The sequence below is a fragment of the Benincasa hispida genome, chromosome 9, assembly GCF_027475165.1.
Source record: "Benincasa hispida cultivar pf3 chromosome 9, pf3_genome.v1.1, whole genome shotgun sequence".
Taxonomy (NCBI): Eukaryota; Viridiplantae; Streptophyta; class Magnoliopsida; order Cucurbitales; family Cucurbitaceae; genus Benincasa; species Benincasa hispida.
The window spans coordinates 89,694,538-89,717,662 of NC_143486.1; the positions used below are offsets into that span (position 1 = coordinate 89,694,538).

At 33.5% G+C, this 23,125-nt stretch overlaps 1 protein-coding gene across 1 annotated transcript; it reads left to right on the forward strand.

The window, feature by feature from the left end:
• The first annotated feature begins 7,788 nt into the window (after positions 1-7,788).
• LOC120085225 (serine carboxypeptidase-like 1) lies at positions 7,789-12,216 on the forward strand. Its single transcript, XM_039041122.2, has 14 exons — positions 7,789-7,972; positions 8,091-8,236; positions 8,326-8,402; positions 8,982-9,104; positions 9,569-9,674; positions 9,767-9,801; positions 9,982-10,083; positions 10,172-10,258; positions 10,383-10,535; positions 10,719-10,790; positions 11,547-11,665; positions 11,756-11,869; positions 11,949-11,994; positions 12,082-12,216. The coding sequence occupies exons 1-14, from the start codon at positions 7,803-7,805 to the stop codon at positions 12,160-12,162; spliced, it is 1,431 nt and encodes a 476-aa protein (XP_038897050.2). The 5' UTR covers positions 7,789-7,802; the 3' UTR covers positions 12,163-12,216.
• The last annotated feature ends 10,909 nt before the right edge of the window (positions 12,217-23,125 follow it).

Here is a 23,125-nt window from a genome sequence, read left to right on the forward strand (position 1 = left end):
CATCTTCTGTAATTCCTCATTCACAACATGTATCAAACGCGTAATTTTAGAATTAAATGCTATCATCGTCACCATTATCATCTCTTTGTCTTTTTTCATATATTTATAATCCATTTTCTCCATGATGTGTTCATAATCTCCGAGGTAAATAGCGAGAATTAAACGAGTGAGTTAAATTGTGTTAAGGAATTAATTAAGTTTAGCTAAAGCATGCTCGATGGCATCTTCACCTGTGAGAGTAGAAGTGAAGATGCTATTCCACCTATCGAGAGAAGGTTGGAAGAATGCGTTAACTAAAGCGAGAAGTATTTATAGAGATGGAAACAACCTTGTATTCATCACGTTCATCCCTGCTTCATCATAGAGATAGGGGAACGTGGCCGATCACTGAGAGGTGTATGCCAAGGGAAAGCGGAACCTTAGTTGCGTCCTTAATGCAATTGACAAACTTGCGATATTTTTACTCTTTACTCTTTCTCTTTCTGCTTCATTCATATGGCTTGCCATCGTATATATCGATTTATTTGTACAACTTCACAGTCAGTTCTCGACCTCAGTACCACGTATCATCGATTCATTTGTATAAATTTTCGGTGAGTGTGGCGTCAGCCCAATGGCCGACGCCACACTCACCAAAAATTGCTCCTCCGTCGAACCGGTAAAGTTCACCATACCACCTCTCAACCAACTCTTGAATCAGCTCACCATCACGAAGCTCGAACGAGGGAATTTTATGTTGTGGAAGACACTCGTACTGCCAATCCTCCGAAGTTACAAGCTCAAAGGACACCTTTCAGGTCAAATACTCTGCCCATCAATGTTCATCCAGACAACCTCTGAAGCAATGTCCAGCTCTCAAATGATAAGTGATGACAGAGTCAGCTCATCTGTTGAACGATCGCTAAATCCACAATATGAGGCATGACTTGCTGTCGATCAACTCCTGCTATGATGGCTATACAACTCCATGGCTCCAGATGTAGCAGTTCAACTCATGGGATACAAGAATTCCAAAGAACTGTGGCAAGCCATTCAGGAGCTATTTGGTGTTCAATCACGAGCTGAAGAAGACTACTTAAGGCAGCTATTCCAATAGACAAGAAAAGGTAGCCAGAAGATGAGTGAGTACCTCAAATTGATGAAGATGCACTCCGATAACCTTGCACAGGTAGGCAACCCTATGTCGACAAGAGCTCTAATCTCACAAGTCCTTCTTAGCCTTGATGAAGAGTACAATCCTGTTGTTGTAGGCATCCAAGGTAGACCAGGTATTTCTTAGTTAGATATGCAATCTGAACTGCTCTCTTATGAAAAACGGCTGGAACACCAAAATTCTATCAAAATACATAGCTTCTTTGCACAATAACCTTCTGTCAATGTAGCATTTAACAGGAATACAAATGGAGGGAAGCCACATTTCAATCCCTCATTCAATGGTAATAGGTAGTAGGGGAACAACTCCAAAGGCAACAACTCTAATCATAATCCATTCAGTGGACAAGGGGGTGGTCGTGGTCAAGGAAGATGTTGAAATAATAACTCAAACAGACCAACATGTCAAGTTTGTGGGAAGTATGGTCACTCAGCCCTGGTATGTTATCATCGATTTGACAAGGAATACTCAGAATGTTGGATAAGGTAGAGGGAATCATGGGTCAGGTGGCCCCAACAGTAATGCTACTACCCTGTTCACATCATCTCAGCCCTCCACCCCTTTATAACCATACCAAAGACACTAGCGGATCAACTGGTACATTGACAGTAGAGCTACTAACCATGTCACTCTAGATTATAACAACATCAAAAGTCCAACCGAGTATGGAGGTAATGAACTAGTTACCGTAGGTAATGGTGAATAATTACATATATCTCACACGGGTCAATCATGTTTATCTGATGGAAGAAATGAATTTATACTAAATGATGTCCTGTGTATGCCTAACATAGCAAAGAATCTGATTAGCATATCAAAGATGGCTCATGAGAATGCTGTGGTTGTTGAATTTCACACTGATTGTTGTGTCATTAAGGAGAAGGCTATGGGCAGAACACTGCTGAAAGGGGAGCTTGATACAGGATTATACCCACTACAAGGGGCTGAAGTGCTACAAGATAACATCAAGAGCCGAGGAATTGCTCTGTATAAAAATAACAACTCGACTGCCTTAATTCTATCAGGAGTTAGGATAAATGTAATTGAGTCAAGAGCTGTCTGGCATATGAGACTAGGACATCCATCAGTGAAAACTCTAGATTATGTTATTAGAGAATGTAACTTACCAGTAAAATCGAATGAAGGAAAAGAATTTTGTGATTCATGTTAATTGGGAAAATCCTGTACCTTACCATTTCCTAACTCTCAATCTCGAGCATCCAATAAGTTTGAATTAATACATACAGATGTATGGGACCACCCCTATTGAATCTACTGATGGATACCGATATTACATATCATTCTTGGATGATCACAGTCGATATGTCTGGCTATATCCTCTGAAACAGAAAAGTGAGACATTGGCAACATTCCATCACTTCACTCAATTAATCCAAACTCAATTCAAATCTAGAATAAAGATATTACAATCAGATAATGGGAGAGAGTATGACAAAATACACCATCTCTGTGAGTCTAAAGGCATATTAATCAGAAAGTCATGTCCCTATACTTCTGCACAAAACGATAGAGCTGAGCGTAAGCATCGACACGTCATAGAAACTGGACTCACGCTCCTTGCACAGGCATCTATGCCTTTGTCCTTTTAGTGGGAGGCGTTTTCAACAGTTGCCTATCTCATTAATGGCATGTCTACCATAGTACTGCAAGGTAAATCAACCATCACCATAATGTTTGGTTCTAATCTTGATTTTCTTAATCTCAGGACATTCGGGTGTGCCTGCTACCCATACCTACGGCCATATCACAGTAAAAAATTCCAATTACACTCAGAGAAATGTGTGTATATTGGTCCCAGCTCATATCATAAGGGGTACATATGTCTCAGTTCATCAGGCCAGATTTATACAAGCAGACATGTAAAATTTAATGAAAGAGAGTTCCCCTTTGCATCCCAGTCATGCACCACGATTTCCCAGACGACAGATCAAACGATCGCTAAACAACCATCGTTTAGCACGACGCCTAGACGACAGGCCAAACGAAAGACACCACGATCGCTTAGAATAATCGCCCAAAGAATAGACAACACGATCGCCCAGACGACAGACAATGCGATCACTCAGCCTCCATCGTTTAGCAAGATCGCTCATCCTCCATTGTTTAGAATGATCGCCCAAACGACAGATGATGCGATCATTTAGTCTTCATCATTTAGAACAATCACCAGCCAACAGACAATGTGATTGTTCAGCACCCATCGTATAGAACGATCGCCCAGACGAAAGACAAAGCGATCATTCAGTCTTCATCGTTTAGACTGATTGCGAAGACCAAAGACAAAACGATTGCAGAGAGTCCATCAATTGTGGACATTCCATCGTCCAACACAATCATCCAAGCGACAACCCCTCCCATACCAACTCCCATTACTGAGTCCTTAATCTCGAGCCTTCAACTGATACTCAATACCCTGCCTCAGTCACCATCTTTCCTTCAAGTAAATCCAACACCAGCTTATCATCCAGACCATGTTCCAAACTCCACAAACCAGACAACCTCACTTGGATATGCATCTCACCGCAGCCCACCGAAGTCCTTGCCTCAAACCAACTCAGACCGATATACCAGTCCAACTACCACACATATCACATCCTACTGATACCTCAACCTCTACTAGCCTACCACAGCCCACCATCTCCACCCGCCCCCCACCTACTCCCACTCATCTAATGATCACCCGAGCAAAAGCTGGCATTTTTAAACCAAAAGCCTGGATAACAAGCAAAACCACAGATTGGTCCCAAATAGAGCTCACAAGAATTACAATAGCACTTGCAACTCCTCAATGGAAGAAAGCGATGGATGAGGAATACACGGCTTTAGTGAGAAATAAGACCTAGACACTGGTTCCTCCGTCTCCATCTCAGAATATCGTTAGGAACAAATGAATAGTTTGACTCAAGCGGAACATAGATGGCACAATACAGAGATATAAGGCCCGACTAGTTGCAAAGGGCTTTCATCAGCATCATGGAGTCGACTTCTTTGAAACCTTCAGTACAGTAGTGAAGTCTTCAACAATTCGAGTAGTCATCAGTTCTGCTATGTCACACGGCGGGACTCTGAGGCAACTTGACTTCAACAATGTGTTCTTAAATGGAAAACTAGTTGAGGATGTATATATGAGTCAACCACCCGGGTATGTCAGCTCTCATTACTCGAATCATGTCTCCAAGCTAGAAAAAGCAATTTATGGTCTGAAACAAGCACCAGAGCCTGGAATACAGCCCTCAGCTCAATTCTCACCAAATGGGGATTCTATCAGTCTAGATTAGATACCTCCCTGTTCATCTATCGCACGAAGACTCTATCATATACCTACTTGTTTATGTTGACGGCGTCATTATCACAGGTAACAATACTCAACTAACAGAGCAACTTATACAAACTCTTGATGTACAATTTACACTGAAAGATCTGGGCCAACTTTAGTATTTTCTGGGAATCCAAGTTCACTATCTTGACTTCGGCCTACTGATAAACCAGTCGAAATATGTGGATGATTTACTACACAAACTTCATATGACTGATGTGAAACCGATGCTTTCGCCAACTGTCCAAGGCAGGAAATTGTCAAAAACTGATGGACAGCCCCTCTCTGAACCGTATATATATCGTAGCACCATCGGAGCCCTTCAGTACTTAATGCACACACGACCGGACACACCTATGCTGTCAACCAACTAAGTCAGTTTCTTCAAACTCCAACTGATCTCCATTGGCAGGCAGCTAAAAGAGTACTTAGATATATCAGTGGCACAAAACACTATGGACTTTACTTTCAACCAAGCTCAAATCTACATATATCTGCCTATTCGGATGCTGACTAGGCATCCAATCTTGAGGACAGGAAATCAGTGGCTGCCTACTGTACCTTTGTAGGAAATAACATCGTCTCATGGTCCTCGAGGAAGCAAGCGATGGTCGCAAGGTCGAGTACAGAATCTGAATATAGGGCACTTACCCATGCCACATCCGAAGTCCTCTGGCTTCAATAACTACTAGGTGAGATGGGATTACAGTCAAACACTCGACCGACCATATGGTGTGATAATCTAGGAGCAAGAGCCTTAGCGGCCAATTCAGTGTTTTACTCTAGAACTAAACACGTCGAAATTGATCTTCACTTTATCAGAGACCATGTTCTAAAAGGTAACATCAACATTCGTTATGTGCCATCGGCCGACCACCTTGCTGACTACCTCACAAAACCACTCAACAACTCACACTTCTATACATTACGAGCCAAACTAGGAGTACTTGAAGTACCCTCCAGTTTGAGAGGGGATATTAGAGCAGAAAATGGAAATGGAAAAGGGAAAGCAAAGGTGGAAGAAGAAGGAGGTGAGTCACCACCATTATGTTAAGAATTGGTTTGCTCTCCACCAATCAAACAATGCCAAGTGTAATATTCTTATTCCTTGTATTATTATGATTTTGTAACCATATTAGGGCAATGTGTGTATAAAGGTAATAGGGTTGTAGCTATTCTTCAATTCATTCAATATAACAAGAACCAAAGAGGTAGAAGTCCAAAGGACTCAAAAAAATTCCCAAAACTCTTCATCTTCAACTTTTCTTACTGAATGAAGAATTCAGTTTATTCGCCAACTAATCAAATGAAATTGCCAAATAATCAAATAAGGTAGACTTGTCATCTCAACCATGGCATTACATAACGGTCTAGTCAACATTCCATTAATTTAAAGTTGATTTAGGTACTATTTAGAATTAGTATATAAAGGTGAGGGGTTAACGTGTATCTTTTGAAACCTCAAAGACCAAATAAATATCATCTTCAAACCTAAGTGACCAAAAGTGTATTTTGTCATAGAAATTATAATAGAGTGATAAAAAAAAAACTAATTTAAAAAGAAAGATTAAAAATAGTAAATTTTTGTATTGAACCTTGCTCGTTTGGGGGAATTGTCGCACAGCTAGGCCAGGAATATTTCAGATAGATGGGCCAGTTATTAAATTTAAAAAAAACCCAAAAAAAGGAAATCCCACTCAATTCCATTTCTTTTTCCTTCCGTGGGGTCCCATTTTCACTGAATTCATAAACCCAAGAAATGGACTCTGATTAAATATCCACTAAAGACAAAAAAAAAAAAAAAAAAAAAAAGTCATATTTTGTTAAATAGTTTCAAAACAACTTTTGTTTTTGTCAATTTCTTTTTAAAACTACAATATTAATCTACTTAATATTATCCATAAATGGAAGTAATTGAAAGAGATTTTCGAAATGTAGTTTACCTAAATTAATAAAGATGTGAAAAACGTTTAAAAGTTCAAAGAAATATCCATGCTAATCTTTTTAGTATCATTTTCAATTTGATCGAATAAATTTGAAGGGACCAGAGTTCGATAGAAATTTAGTCGGTTTTAGGAGAAAGTTAAAGCAAATGTTAGATACTTACGGAAAAAACAAAGTTTGAATATTTTTTTTCTATCTTTTATCCAAGCATTACAAGTGGAATAATTTAGCCTCATATGAGAATAATTTGGATTTTATTTACAATATTAATTATATTTAAATTAAATTTGTCTCATCACCTCCCTACGATAGAATTATTTACAAAGTTATATTTTATTTTTTAATCAACAATTGCATATATATATATATATTGAATAATAACTATTGCACAGAATTACGTGCTCCACTAGAACTTTTTTTTATTTGTCTTTATTGCATCTCTATGATAAATGAACAAATAAACACACGCAACAAGGAGAAGCAACCAGCTTTAATGTTTTTTTTTTTCTTTTGCTGGAATATTTTATTTTCATAATCTCTATTTTAAATAAAACCATTTTTAATATAAATATAAAAAAATGTAAATAAATCAGAAATAAATGAACATGGATTTTTATTTTTTATTTTTACAATTATATATATATATATCTCACTTGAATTCATATTTGCAATTTAATATTGTAGTGAGGAGAGAAAAAAAAAATCCAAAACAAAATTGAGTTGATTTGTGAATAGGGTTTTTTTCCTTTTTTTTTTAAGCAGTCTAACAAAGACCCCCCAAAAAATTGTCCAGTTTTTTTTTTTTAATTAAATTTCATTTTACCCATATACTTTGATTTTATTTCTTTTTAGTTGATATACTTTCAATTGTCTCATTGTAATTCATATTTTTTAATAAATTTTAAATTTAACCTGAATACTTTTAACAAATTTTATCAAAATTGATTAAATAATAATAATAATTTACATGAAAAAATGCTAAATGTGAATATATTACCAGGATGTATAAAGAAATATTAATAGAGACTAATTTATTTAAGAGTAATATTTAGGTACATCTCAGACATCATGTACTCTCATTGTATATAAAAAAATAATTAAAATATTTTAAAAAAAAAATCAGAAGAATTTGCTACTTGTAATTGAACAATTTGACAAGATGTAAAAAATAGATGTTACCTTATGCACTCAATATTTTTTTTAAAGTCAATAATAAACCGTCTCTATGACTCATTTTTAAATTTATCATAAGGAGAGAAAAAAACACAAACCAAAATTGTATTTTACTTTTAGTTAACAATTTTATTACACAAAAATAACAAAAACATTGGAGTAGATATATATATATATATATCCCATGATTCCCAAATGCTAATTCCCATTAATTTCCTCCAAATGGCCATTCTTGTTTTCCGGTTCTCTATTCTCTCCGTTTTTCTTTTTCAAGTACTCTCCGTCGCCGCCTCCATCGGCTCTTCGTCGACGGTGAAGTTTCTTCCCGGATTTTCGGGTCCTCTCCCTTTCGTGCTTGAAACTGGGTTAGCTCTCTTTTCTCTCTCCTCCCTTTTCGTATTTGAATTTGAAATTATATTCAAACCGAACCCAAATTTTAAATTTTTTTAAATAATAATAATAATAATTAATAACGATTGGCAGATACGTAGGAGTTGGAGAAAAAGAGGAAGTGCAATTGTTTTACTATTTTGTAAAATCAGAAGGAAATCCTGAAAAAGATCCTCTCATTTTGTGGCACACCGGCGGCCCCGGTTGCTCCGGTTTATCTGGACTCGCATTTGAAATTGGTAAAACATATATATTATTCATTATTCCAATAGCATTGCATGCTTCGCCTAAAAACACTAGGATTTGTATATTTTGTTTGTTTTTTAAGGTCCTCTGAATTTCAAGGAACAGCGATACAACGGAAGTCTTCCTCAACTAATTTTGAACCCCTTTTCATGGACCAAGGTCATCATTATCCCTATGAGTTGTTTTTAGGAATGATGTCCAACGCAAATGTATGAATTCTACATTTTGCTTACGTCATATCGTACTAATACATTTTATCTCTATCGGATAAAATCTTCATATTGTATTTTCTCAATTTTTCTCCTAATTTATTGAATTTTTTATGTGAAAAAGAAAAATCATGATAGAGGCGATTATCGGATTAAGGCTACATATGGTCATCCCTAATACATATAATGCGTGGATTTGTTGTGCTTTCCCCATTATTTTCACAATTTGCTATGAAATTTTTTTATCACATCAGGATTACGGTAGACTTGATCATCCCTAATGCGATATGTTATAAATTGCAATAGTGCACTATGACATAAGCATAAAGGTTAGAATTCATACGTTTGTGAAGAACAAATCATTAATTATAAAGGATTCTGAGAATAGATAATCTGTAAAAAAAAAAAAAAAAAAAATAATAATAATAATAATAATAATTCTTACTCTTATTATCAACAGAAATTTTGTTTTTACCTATAGTTTCCATTCTGTCAACTAACTTGCATGATACTCACTTTGGAAGGTTAGAATTCTAGTATAATATTTCTAGATTTGCCGGTGGGTACTGGATTTTCGTATGGTAAAACTTCCGAAGCTCTCAGGACAGGAGATTTTGGTCAAGTTCAAACTTCTCATCAATTTTTGAAAAAGGTAAAATATATGTGATGCATATATATTAAAATTTTTATTTTCAGAAGTGTTGAAATTCTTATTAATTAAGGCCTCATTCGATAATCATTTGATTTATATATATTTTCTAAATTAAGCCAACAAATATCTCAACCACCTCTAAATTTCTTACTTTGTTATCCACTTTTACCCATGATTTCAAAAATTAAGACAAATTTTGAAAACTAAAAAAAATATAGTTTTAAAAACTTTGTTCTTGTTTTTAGAATTTGATTAAGAATTCAACTTTTGTACTTAAGAAAAATGCAAACCATCATAAGAAAATGTGAGAAAATAGATTTTAGTTTAAAAAAACAAAATGGTTGGACTTAAATTCTTTTTATGTTCACTTTTGTAATATTATACTATTGTTAGATCAAAATCATTTGTTTCCTTGTTCTTTCTTTTGTTTTAACAAGAATGGTTACTCTCGTTGAAATTTGTAGTGGTTGACTGATTATCATCCAGAATTCATATCTAATCCATTCTACGTTGGTGGAGATTCATATACTGGTCTTATTGTTCCTATTGTTACTCATGAAATATTAGAAGGTAAATAAAAATATATATTGATCGTCATTTGTAATGATTCAAATGGGTCGTATTTCTATTCCTAACTTTTTTTTTCTTTAATAATATTCTAGGAAACAAACATCTTTTGCCATTCGTAAATCTTCAGGTTTGAGATCAAAATTCTCTATTTGGTCCCTTATTCATTCACTATTTATCATTGATAGGTGTCGATAGAAGTCTATTAGTATTTTTTACTATTTCTGTAAATAGTTTGACACATTTTTTATATGTGAAAATTTTTCTATTAATTAACTAGCTTTTTTTTTTTCATATATTATAATTGTAGGGATACATATTGGGAAATCCCATCACTATCCGTAATTCAAATAAAAATTTTGCAATCCCTTTTGCTCATAGAATGGCACTCATTTCTGATGAATTATTCGAGGTAATATAAAGTTTGATGTTTGAAATAAATGCACGAAAGGAGAATTATAATAATGTATAGCTAACTATATAGCTCTTGGTCGGTACAGTCATTAACGACTAGTTGCAAAGGAGAGTATGTGAACATCCATCCTACTAATGAGGACTGCTTAAGACATTATGATACCTACGAAAAGGTTGGCTAAAAAAACATTAATTAAATTATACGAATAAGGTTGTTGTGTTATTGACGTTAAGTTATATTATTAATTACTTTTCAGTGAATTATTGATAAATGTTTTCTTTTTTTGTTGATCCTAGAGTGTTTCAGAAATTTTCGATGGGAATATTTTGTTGCCGAAATGTCCCTCAGTTTCTTCGAAATTACAAGATGTATCTGCTCGAAGATCTCTCTACAAAACTCCCAAAGTACTCCATGATCTAAAGCCACCATTTCCAACTCTTGCCTGTCCTGTAATTTCTTCTCCTTACAATGAAATAGTACTAACTATAATCTTTGCATTTATTTTTATAATTTATTTTATATATTTTCTCTCAATGTACAATCATTTCACTCATTGTATAATTGACATATATATAGTGACAAGAAAAACTTGTATGCTCATGGAACATCATGAATTTTTTTTTGTTTTGTAGACGTATAAATACTTACTTTCTTATTATTGGGCCAACGACAATCAAGTTCGAAAAGCGCTTCGTATCCAAGAGGTAAATAGGGAAATTTTAAAATTAATTTTAATTAATAAAATATTAATTTTTATTCATGAACTTGGTAATGTGAATCCATTTTCCATTTTTAACCTTGGACTTCCAATTTGATCAAGTTGAGTTTCAAGCTTAGAATAGTTGCATTACAATATTTTACCTTATATGGGTCGTTACATCTCAAACAATACTTTCGTATTCTTTTTTGCAGCCCACCTTAACCACAAAGAAAAAGATTAATTAAAAAATAAAAAAAACTTGTCACGTGGACAACTGAGTGGGTCGTGGTAAAAAGATCAATACCAAAATATTTCTCTTATAAAAGAGAAGTCAACTTGCAAGAAATTGATGGAGGCTTTAGAAAAATAATGGACTTTAGAAAAATATTTTTCTTGCATCTTCATCTTGTGCACATCGATTTTTGAGAGTTTGATTTTCATATTGATTTTTTTTTATTGCTTTCTCTTGTTGTATCTAATAGAGGACGTAAATTTTTTAGTTAGTACAATTAAGGAAATGGGAAATCGAACCTTCGAATTTTAAAAAATTAAGATAATTATGTTAATTACCATTGAACTAAACGATTCATTTTAGCTATAGAGAATGTAATTAAAAAGTCTAACAAAAGAAAAAGAAAAACATGAATTTGTCTCCATATCTAAGATTTTGCCAAGTACATGGTAAAAATTAATTTTTTTTCATCATAATAATAGTAAAAGAAATCTATTGAATCTATACACTTTCCTTTTATATATGCAGGGAAGCATTGGAGAATGGATAAGATGTCAGTATGGAGATGATTACAGTTTTGATATTGATAGTTCTTTTCCTTATCATGTGAACCTCAGCTCTAAAGGTTATCGATCTCTAATCTATAGGTAATGTATAATTACAATCAAATAATTGTTTGTGTATAAAAATTATTTTGTATATCTATAATTATTTTCGTTTGATCCAAATATGTACAGTGGAGATCATGACATGGTAGTGCCACATTTAGACACTCAAGCATGGATTAAATCTTTAAACTATTCTATTGTCGATGATTGGAGGCCATGGTTCATCATGGATCAAGTAGCCGGGTAATTAATTATTGTTTTATTTGTATATTCTTTAGGTACCATTCAATTCAATAATTTAATTGTTATTTTTTTCTAATAGATACACGAGAACCTATGCAAATAAGATGACATTTGCAACAATAAAGGTAAAGGGAGAAAATTGATTATAATTATAATTAAAACTTGTTAATACATGTTATTAAGTTTGTTTTTTATCCTTTAATAATTTTCAGGGTGGAGGACACACGGCAGAATACACACAAAAAGAATGTAGCGTAGTTTTCAATAGATGGATAAGTAATAAATCATTGTAAACAAAATTGATTGTATTATAAATATTATAATAATAGATGTCAATTAGATGTTCATACTTAGTGTCTATTGACTATGTGTCATATCCCCATTTTTTAAGTGTTGTCCCTGTATCTCAACATTACACATTATTAGTGTCTATATAATCCATCTCCTACTTGTCAAATTGCCTTGGCATTTTGTGGGTTTTGAAAGATACACATTGGGCAAAGTTCATGAAAATTGGAGAAATTGGAAAATTAGTGAAATTTCTTATTTTATGTTTTGATTATTTATTTTATTTTGTTTATTTATATATTATGTTTAATTTATTTTAGTATTATATTATATTTATTTTAATATTATATTTTATTGATATCCGTGTTCTCGTTGTGCTCCTCAAGTTCACAACACGTTTTATGATAGTGCTGCCATGACAAATCTCACAAAATTAAAATTTGTCTGCTCTTGATATTAACGACAATGATTATTTGTCATGGGTCTTTGATGCCGAAATCCACATGGATGCTATGAATCTTGGAGACACTATTAAAGAAGGAAATACGACATCCAATTAGGACAAAGCAAAAGCTATGATTTTCCTTCGTCATCATCTCCGAGAGGGATTGAAAATGGAGTATCTTATAGTATAAGATCCCTTGTGGAAAAAAATTGAAAGAGAGGTATGATCATAAAAAAAAAACAGTTATTCTTCCTAAAGCTTGTTATGAGTAGATGCACTTGAGGCTACAAGATTTCAAATGAATAAGTGATTACAACTCCATATTATTTAAAATCAGTTCGAAACTGTTGTTATGCAGAAAGAAAATTATTGATGCTGATATGTTAGAGAAGACATTTTCTACATTTAATGTCTCGAATATGCTTCTGTGATTGCAATATTGAGAGAAAAATTTTAAACAATATTCTGAACTAATTTCATGTCTTATCGTAGCAGAACAAAATAATGAGTTATTAATGAAAAATCATGAACCTCGACCAACTTAGACAACATTATTTCCTGAAGTAAATGCTGTAAATTTTAATAATAATTGTGGTTGAGGTCGTGGTCGTGGTTGAGTTCGTGACTGTGGCAGGGGAAGAAATAATTATTATTTTTGTGATGGTCATTATAATCATTGAGATTTCAAAAGAACCGCACAAAATGATGATCACAAAGGAAAGGCTCCACGAGATAAGAGTTCAAAAAGTGTTGAAAATAAATTCTTCCGATGTGGAATGACTGGGCATTAGTCACGTACCTATCATACGTCAAAATACTTAGTTGATCTTTATCAAACATCCCTGAAAGAAAAAGAGATAAATATGGAAGCAAATTTTGCATACTAGGATAATGACATATTTGACTCATCCCATATAATTTGGATGTGGCGGACTTTTTTTAATCTTCTGAAGAGAAAATTGGCAGAATTGATGGAACATCAAGTGTTTCCTTTGACATTGAAAATATCTAGACTTAATATTGTTTTTTTTTATTCATCTTCATGATTTTTTTTCTCTTAGTAGATGTTAACCTTTGTATATTCCAAATGTTGTTTTTTCTTATTATAATTATTTTATTTTAATGAAGAAACTTGGATTATTTACATATGTTGGGTGACTAAAAAAATGAGTAAAGAAGATCTATGTTTGGCAAATAGTGCAACTAGACATACACAAAAATATTTTTTCAAACTGATAATGCTAGAAGCAAAAGTCAATGCGATATCAGGTTCTGCAGACCTGACTAAAGGCATTGGAAAAACAAATATTATTTTACATAGAGGAAAAAAATTTACGAATGACAGTGCATTGTTATCTAGTCAATCAAAGAGAAATCTACTTATTTTTAAAGATATATGTTGTAATGGTTATCACATTGAGACTGATATAAAGAATAATATGGAGTACTTTATATCATATGTACTGTCTTGTATAAAAAATGTATATTGGAAGAGTTGCCTGCTTTATCTTCTGAATTATATTATACTCATATACGAGTAATTGAAACATATGCAATAATGAGCTTGAAGTTCATGAATCTAGACATATTTATAATTTGACATTACAGATTAGGTCATCGAGAGTCTATAATTATTAGAAGAATTATTGAGAATTTAAATGGACACCCATTGAAGAGCCAGAAGATTCTTCAATCAAATGAATTATCATGTGATGCTTGCTCTCTAGGCAAATTAATCATTAGACCATCACCAGTCAAAGTGGGGACTAAATCACTTGCATTTTTAGAAGCAAATTCATGGTGATATATGTGGACCTATTAATCCACCAAGTGAACCATTTAGATATTTTCTGGTATTAATAGATGCATCCAGCAGATGGTCACACATGTGCTAATTATCATGTCGAAATCTTGATTTGCAAGATTACTTACTCAAATAATTAAGTTAAGAGCACAATTTTCTGATTATATAATTAAGAACATTTGTCTTGATAATGCTGATGAATTTATATCCTAAGCTTTTGATAATTATTGTATGTCAATTGTGGTAAGTGTTGAACATCCTGTAGCTCATGTTCATACACAAAATGGTTTAGCATAACCATTCATAAAATGTTTGCAGTTAATTGCTAAACCATTGCTTATGAGAGCTAGGTTTCCTACATATGTATGGGACATGCTATTTTCAGTGTCACTTGTATGCATTAGGCCAGTATCTTATTATTAAGTACTCGTCATTACAATTAGCTTATGACCATGAGCCAAATATTTCCCATCTTAGAATTTTTGGATGTGCAGTATATGTTCCAATTGAAGGAACTCTTATTCAAGAGTACCTACTGTTGGTCGACACCATCACGCAGCAGAAGAAATCAGGATCCATAAGCATTCTAATTCATTAATTTTGGTTGAAAAGAAACATTCTAAAAAACAAAGTTTAATGGGTTTCAAGAACATACCTTGGCCGAACCAACGAAATCTCCATTTCCAGCTGCAAAATCCTCCGAATCCTTGTGTAGACCACCACAAGATCTTCCCTACTATCCTCTTGGTACTCTAGATTGAGTTGTGAGACTTAAAATAAGCTGGAATCAAAGGGAATATGGAGAAAGTTCACTGAACCAACCCATTGAAGAACACCTTCTTCATCCGAATTTTTCAGCAAAAATTCAGTCGGTTCCTCCTTCCTTTCTTCACTCCAATCTCTTCAATATATTGCAGACTATCATGGAAAGAGATGTACTGTATGGGATGTAGCTCATGCTTGGAGTAAACCAAAGAAGAGATGGTGAGTTCTTTGTAAGAAACTTTGAAGAATTTTCAAGTTTGTGTGATTTTTCAATTTCCAAAAATCCAAAAATTGATTTTAAAATCATATTTTATTTCTAAAATCAAAATTTATTAATTTTATAAATTAATTTTCTAATAAACATAATAAATAATTATTTAAACAATTTAAATAATTCTAATTAATTTAATATCCAATATTAAATTAATTTTTACACAAATTCATCTTCATATATTTAAATCATATTTAAATCTATTTTTTCCACGTTTGATTCTAATTTGAACGTTTCAAATTAACTTATCATGCTACTCTAGAGTTATTCCATTTTCGAGCTAGTAGGGGGACTTCATGGACCTACAGATCATGGGCTCCAACAATCTGAGATTAATCGGCTAAACTTATTAGACTGATCTAACCCCCATTCGTTCACTAATGGTTCACTCCACTAAAGCCCATAGTTGAAATCCCCTCACTGTAGATATATTATGTCCATTCGATATAATCATGATTAGTAAGTTAACCCTTCACAGGTTGTTCGTATTAACGGCTGGGTCAAATCTCTATTTTACCCCCGAAATTACCTTTTGTTCCTTAAGTCCCTACTAATCCCCTAATGAACAATTGTTTTGTGATCCAATCATAAAACCGAGTCCCTCTCATGCCAAATGAGAGGGCGGGATCCCTTATTCAAGCTCCAGAATCAGCACTTAAGGGAACAACCTCTCTACTATCCCTAAAGCGGGTAGGAGTGAATTCCCTCTTGCACCCTATGTCCCCACCTATCTATCCAGACTTATCTCTAAAATGGCAGTCATATTGAGCTAGCGCTATTGAGCCAACTCTCACTTATGCAAATCTAAGGGCAATCCCGAATAAACAGAAGTTCATAGTTAACTCAGGATTTAGGTCAAGTTATCTAGGTCATCGCTTTGAAATAATCAGTCTTAAATAGTAAATAATGTTATAAAGTAAAAGTGACTCATTTCATGGTCCGATCTTGTATAAACTCTTTTGCACAAGGACACCCTCATTCCTCATGTCAAACATGAACGAATTATGATCACTTCGTTTGTAGTACTTTACAATTCCTTGTAACAACTACAGAGCAGGCTGTATCCAATAGTGTTACTAGAATAAGGTACCAAACCTTATTCATGTATTATAGATCATTTTGACTATTTACTCGAATCTGATCCACCTTTATGTCTCCATATAAAGTTCAAGTACTCATCCAATAGTCAAGGTACTTTGAGGTTTATTGGATTTCTATTCAATCAATAGAACTATTCAATAACACCTTTATTGAATTATCAGAATAAGTTCCATTGTTTACATACCACAAGTTTTAGGACATAAAACCCAAGCGGAAGCGGATCTTTCCAATTCATTGTGACAGAATTACTGCATTTACATTCAAACATACTTTCATAATGCTAAACAGATCAAGAAATCATACCAGATGAAGATTTCTTCTTCACAGCGAGTCTGAAGTCCAACCGTCTACCTCGAACAGTCACCACTCAGACAGTAGGAAATGGAGAAGACAACACCATTCAGAGCCCTTAGTATTCTTGGAGTGAAAATCCAAAGTGTGGGCTTTGTTTGGATTTGGTAGAGGGAAGAAGGAAGAGAGATTGTACACAACGATCAAGCAAGTGGGAGAAGAGGTCATCTATCACATAGACAAGATGCTTAATCGTTTAGGTGAAGTATATGATCGTGTAGGAAAAGTAAGCGATCGTCTATACGATCGTGTAGGAAAAAGTAAACGATTGTGTAGGAAATGGATGAGCGATCGTCCGAATGAACGCGTAGGAAAAACTAAGCGATCGTCTATACGATCGTTTGATAAATATCAGAAGCTAAATGATCGCTTAGGAAAAGGTAAATGATCGTTTAGATAATAGCGTGCGACGGTGTAATCGGTATGCGATCGCTTAGCAATATCGTATATGTAAGCGATCGTGCAATCACTATCGTATAGGTACTGATTTTCTAAACGATGACACTATCTTTTTCACAATATCTGCGGACCCCGAGATCAACACATCGTCTGCTATTTATAATGCACTCATCCATTATTTAGAATGAAGAGGCGCCTTCTCATTTCCTTTATAACCGTCCAACGAATGTGATCTTATCACATTCATAACTTATAAATTAATATCATATATTAATTATAATATTTTTCCTCTACTAGATATAAATCATATTTATATCCAATTTTCTCCAAATTAATGTATCTCATACATAAAATTAATTATATCATATTTAATTAACTCGTTCAATTATATCATATATAATCGAACTCCCTCTTGTCAATTTGAACATTTCAAATTGACCCAAAAACTGACTCTCAACTTGTAACCAAGCTACCAAGGGGACCTTATGGTCCTATGGCTCAAAGCTCCAATGATACGTGAATAGCTGACTAAACTCTTTAGTCACGATATCCAGCATCCATTAACTGCCAGACATTCCACTAAAGACTGACAGTTGAACTCTTCTTGCCATAGATATATTTCTATATCCATTGGATATAACCAATCATCAATATGATGACGCTTCATAGATGCTCGTAATTACAGCAAGCCAATTTACCATTTTCCCCCTATAACTACATCTTCCTCCTTAAGTACCACTGATCTCTCTAATGAACAATATAACATAGTCCTACTATGTGTGAACACTTCTCGGGCCATGAGAAAGTGTGTGATGCCATATCGTTCAAGCCCTGGAATCAGCCTTTAAGGGAGTTATCTATATACTTACCCCTGCCTCGGGGAAGAAGTGAATTCCATCTTGTGAAGTTGAGTTCCCAGCTCCCAAATCAGACGAATCCCCAAAATGGTAGGTTTGAGTCGGCGTTCTGGCCACTCGCACCCATGCAAATCAAAGAACCACCCTCAATGGCAGGAGTGTCCAATTCACTCAGGATTGAGGTCATGTTACCTATGGTCATCCTAGTGAAATGAAGTCTTAGTTATGAATAGTGTTATATAACGAAATGTTAACACTTTGTGGTCATGTCTTATACAAACTCTTTGTATAGGACGCCCCCATTCACATGTTCCCTATACGAATGATCAGGATCTGACCATCTGTGACAAGTCACAACACTTGTGACCATTCCACAAAACGGGCCACATTCGTAGCGTTACCAGGATGAGGTTTCACTCCTATATCCATATATTATAGACCATTTTGGTTATCACTGAAGATATGATCCACTTGTATGTCACCACATACATGCTTAAGTTATATACAGATAAACAGGGACATTAAGTTTATTGGTTTGTGGTAAAATCTAAATGTGCAAAGTCAAATAGTCAACAAGTGTTCGTACAAAGTTGTTTACAAACTACTAGACACAAGACTTTAGGGCACAAACCCCAACACCAATTACTCCATCACAACGTACCAAGATGGGTCCTCAAAGGAGATTATGAATATATGTTAGATATGATTCCCTATCAATTATTAAATATATTGAATCCCTGATGGGTGATGTATTTACTGCACGATTTGCTTGTCATTTTAATGAGAAAAATTTTCCAATATTAAAGGGAGGAATTAAGAAAATGGAAAAAGAAATTACATGGAATACATCGCTATGGTCTCATATCAATGTGGACTTGAAGTTCAGAAGATAATTCATTTTCAAAATGTAGCAAATCAGTTACTAGATGTATTTATAGATGCAAAGAAAGTCTAAATCATAAATTGATATTCCAACACAACAAGTTGTCACTAATGAGTCGAAACATGTCAGAAGAGTGGTAGACTAGTGGGTTTCAAAGATAAAAATTCTCAAAAAAGAAAAATAATTAATAGTTAAGAAGATTTGGTTGAGGATGTAAATACCCATGAAGAAATCTATTACATGACTGATGAGGAAAGTGGATTATATAAAGATAATAATGAGATTTCAATAAACTATGTCATGATAGAAAAAAGATAGAACCAAACTAATATATTCATCACAACATTTTTGGATATAATATTGCTCTTGATATTAAATATGAAAATAAGGATCTTGTACCAAAATCTATTGAAGAATGTCGACATAGAAAAGATTGGCTTTAGTGGAAAGAAGCAATCGAGATAGAATTAAACTCACTTTCAAAACATCAGACTTTTTATCAGTAGTTTGAACACCAGAAAGTGTTAAACTTGTAGGGTACAAATGGGTATTTGTGAGGAAAATAAATGAAAATATTGAGGTCACAAGATATAAAGCAAGACTAGTTACACATTCACAAAAACCTAGTATTGATTATGAGGAGACGTATTCTCCGGTGGTGGATGTAATTACACTAAGATATTTAATTAGTCTGACTGTATATGAAAGATTAGATATGCATCTTATGGATGTAGTCACAACTAGAGATGTCCAATTTTCCCACGGGGATTCCCCGATTAGGCGAGGAATGGGAGAGGAAGTGGGGGGAATTCCCTATGAGCTAAATGGGGACGGGGACGGGGACGGAGAATGCATTCCCCGACCCTGCCCCCACCCCCACCCTGTTCCCCATCCCCACTTCGATTAGCTTTTACATATTTATTTAGTATAGTTATCTAATGTTATATTATTATTATTATATATAAATATTACATTTAAATTTCAAATTTGATTATTTATTGGGAAAGATAAAGAATATGTTTAAATTGAATATTTAAATTGTGAATAGTTTAATTTATATTTATTTTTTCTACTAAAAAATTTAATTAGTTTTTTAGGCCAAAATTTGAGTAATTTATCTTTAAATTCAAATTTTCATATAAAACTAACCATAATAAATAATTTTAGTGATAAAGTTAATTATTTAATTAAAATTTACTCACATTAGTGAAATTAATTGGCTTTTTACAAAAAAAAAAAAGTAATAGAAAAAAATTTCCCGCAGGAAACTCAATCCCCGCAAATTCCTTGCAGGGAATCCCCGCCTCGATCCCTGTCGAAAATTTCACGGGGATGGGGAATGAAATGGGGATTGGAGACAGGGAGGGGGAATGGCCTCCCCGACCCTGCCCCGCCCCGCCCCGCCCCATGGACATCTCTAGTCATAACATATTTATATGAATCTCTTGATAATGATATATATATGAGAATCACATAAGGATTTAAAGGTACCTGAAACATATAAATTAGATTTCTGGGAATTGTATTCAATAAAGTTACAAAGGTCATTATATGGATTGAAACAATCATAACGAATGTAGTACAATCGCCTGAGTGGATATTTGTTGAAAAAAGGATATCAAAATAATCCAATACGTTCGTGTATTTTTATAAAGAAACCATAGATAGGATTTGTTATTATAATTGTATATGTTGATTACTTTAGTATAATTGGAACTCCTGGAGAGTTTTCGAAGGCAATAGAATATCTTAAGAAAAAATTTTGAGATGAAAAATCTTGGAAAAATAAAGTTTTGTCTGGGTTTGCAAATTGAACATTTAGAATATGGAATATTTGTTCATCAGTCAACTTATATAGGAAAAGTCCATGAAAATTGGAAAAAGTGGAGAATTTAGAGACATTTCTTATTTTATATTTTGCTTATTTTATTTTATTTTATTTATTTATATATTTTGTTTGATTTATTTTAATATTTATTATTTTAGTATTATATTATATTATTGGTATCCATGTTCTCATTGTACTCCTCAAGTTCACAGTAAATTATTTTTTTTACAATATTAATTATGTAATAAATTTGTATTGTTTCTTTTTTTAAAAAAATTAAATTCAACAACATGTGAAGTAGAAATTCAATCCTCTAATTATATGTAAAAAGAACATAATATTAACCCTTTAAACTACACCCATGTTGACGTTGGTGTAATTATTCATGCTCTATAATAAAGATCTTTTATTTTTTCCACCAACTCAACAACTCAACTAGTTAAAGTATAAAATAAAAAATGTTGATTGTAAAATCTGGATAAGCACCTGACCTTCACGTGCCTTTTACAGTGAATTTATAATTTTAGGGAAGAAAGACAACCTATAAAACAGAAAGAGAAAACATGTGTGATGTCAATCATAGAACCTTCGATGCTTAAGTCAGTATTTAGCAAAGGGTCAAAGCAAGCTAGAAGAGGATAGAAGAACTTACCTTTTGTTGAGATGTATGCCCTAAAGTCTTGTAGTTAATATATTATTTGAAATAATGGTTGATAATTTTATATGTGCAATTATCCATTAAAAAAAGATCTAAGGTTATTTCATGAAACTTGAACAGTATGTGGTAAACATACAAGTGGAACATATTCAAGTAATAACCTAAATGGTCTGTAGTATATGGATAAGGATATGACCACTTTGTAATTGTTAAAAAAGTTGTAAGGTGTTATAAATGATTTGATCTTAATCATTCATGTGGAGACATGTGAGTGAGGGTATCCTATAGAGTTTGTATAAGACTGGACCACAAAATGATTAATCTCTCTTTATAACACTGTTGACTGAAGAGATTAACCTTTCATAGGATGACCATAGGACCTTAATCCTGAATGGGTTATGAACGTCTATGAGGGCAATCTTTTGATTTGTATGGGTGAGAATGGCCCAACTCCGTGACTCAATAAGCCTACCATTTTGAGGATTTATCCAAGTAGGGATCTGGGAACACAGCTATATAAGATGAAATTCACTCATTCTCGTCTTTAAGGTAAGTAGATGAATTGCTCCCTTAAGTTGTGACTCTAAGTCTTGAACAATGAGCCCTCTCCCTCTCACTGGCCCGAGAGGGTTTTGTTTATGGTAGAATGATAAATAGGTTGTTCATTAGATGATTAGTGGAACTTAAGCAGTTAGATGTAATTACAGGGGTAAAACGGTAATTCGAAAAAAAACGGTAATTCGACATAGCTGTAATTACTAGCAATTCATGAAGGGTCAAATTACTGTAATTTTTTACGTTCATGGACATCGAAAATATATTTAGAGTGCGAAGAGTGCGACTGTGGGTCTTTAATGGAGTGACCTACAGTTAATGAATGTTGATTAATTTAATTAAAGAGTTTGATTAATTAATCTTGTATTATTGAAGCTTCTAATATGTAGATTCATTAGGTTAGTTTGCTAGCTCACTAAGGGTAAAACAAAAATCATCTCATTTTGGATTAATTTGTATTATTCAAATTATATAAGAGAGTTAATTGTATGAGATACAATTAATATAATGTATGGGTACATTATGATACAAAGTTAATTTGAATGAGACTCAAAACTATACTTTATTATATGAGATAATAATTGATCAACCAAATGTGTATGAATGATAAATATGAATAAATATGGTCTAAGTGCAAGCAAACACTATCGATGAAGTAATAAATCTTGAAGTATTCCAAGAGTCGAATCCCACAAGACTATTTATGCAATTCAATCTTTATAAGAAAGAGTTTTTCGACGCAAACCAAAGGATAACTAATAAATAAGTGATTTTGAGGTTAAATGGTAATAGAAGAAGAAAGAAGAATGTTGAATAGGGATACAGTTATCTTCCAACCTTTATGTTATAAGTGATGCGGTCTTATCATACCAAGACAATGAAATATGCATGAACAGAAAACTACTCCTATTCAATTTGGTGTCCAGTTCCTTTACGATGTCTAAGTAGCTACTACCAAATGTTCCCATGGGTAGCTGAATCTTAGATTAATTCAAGCTTATATTCTTTATCCTACGGTATTCTTTATTCCTAAGGTGACTGACCCTCCTAT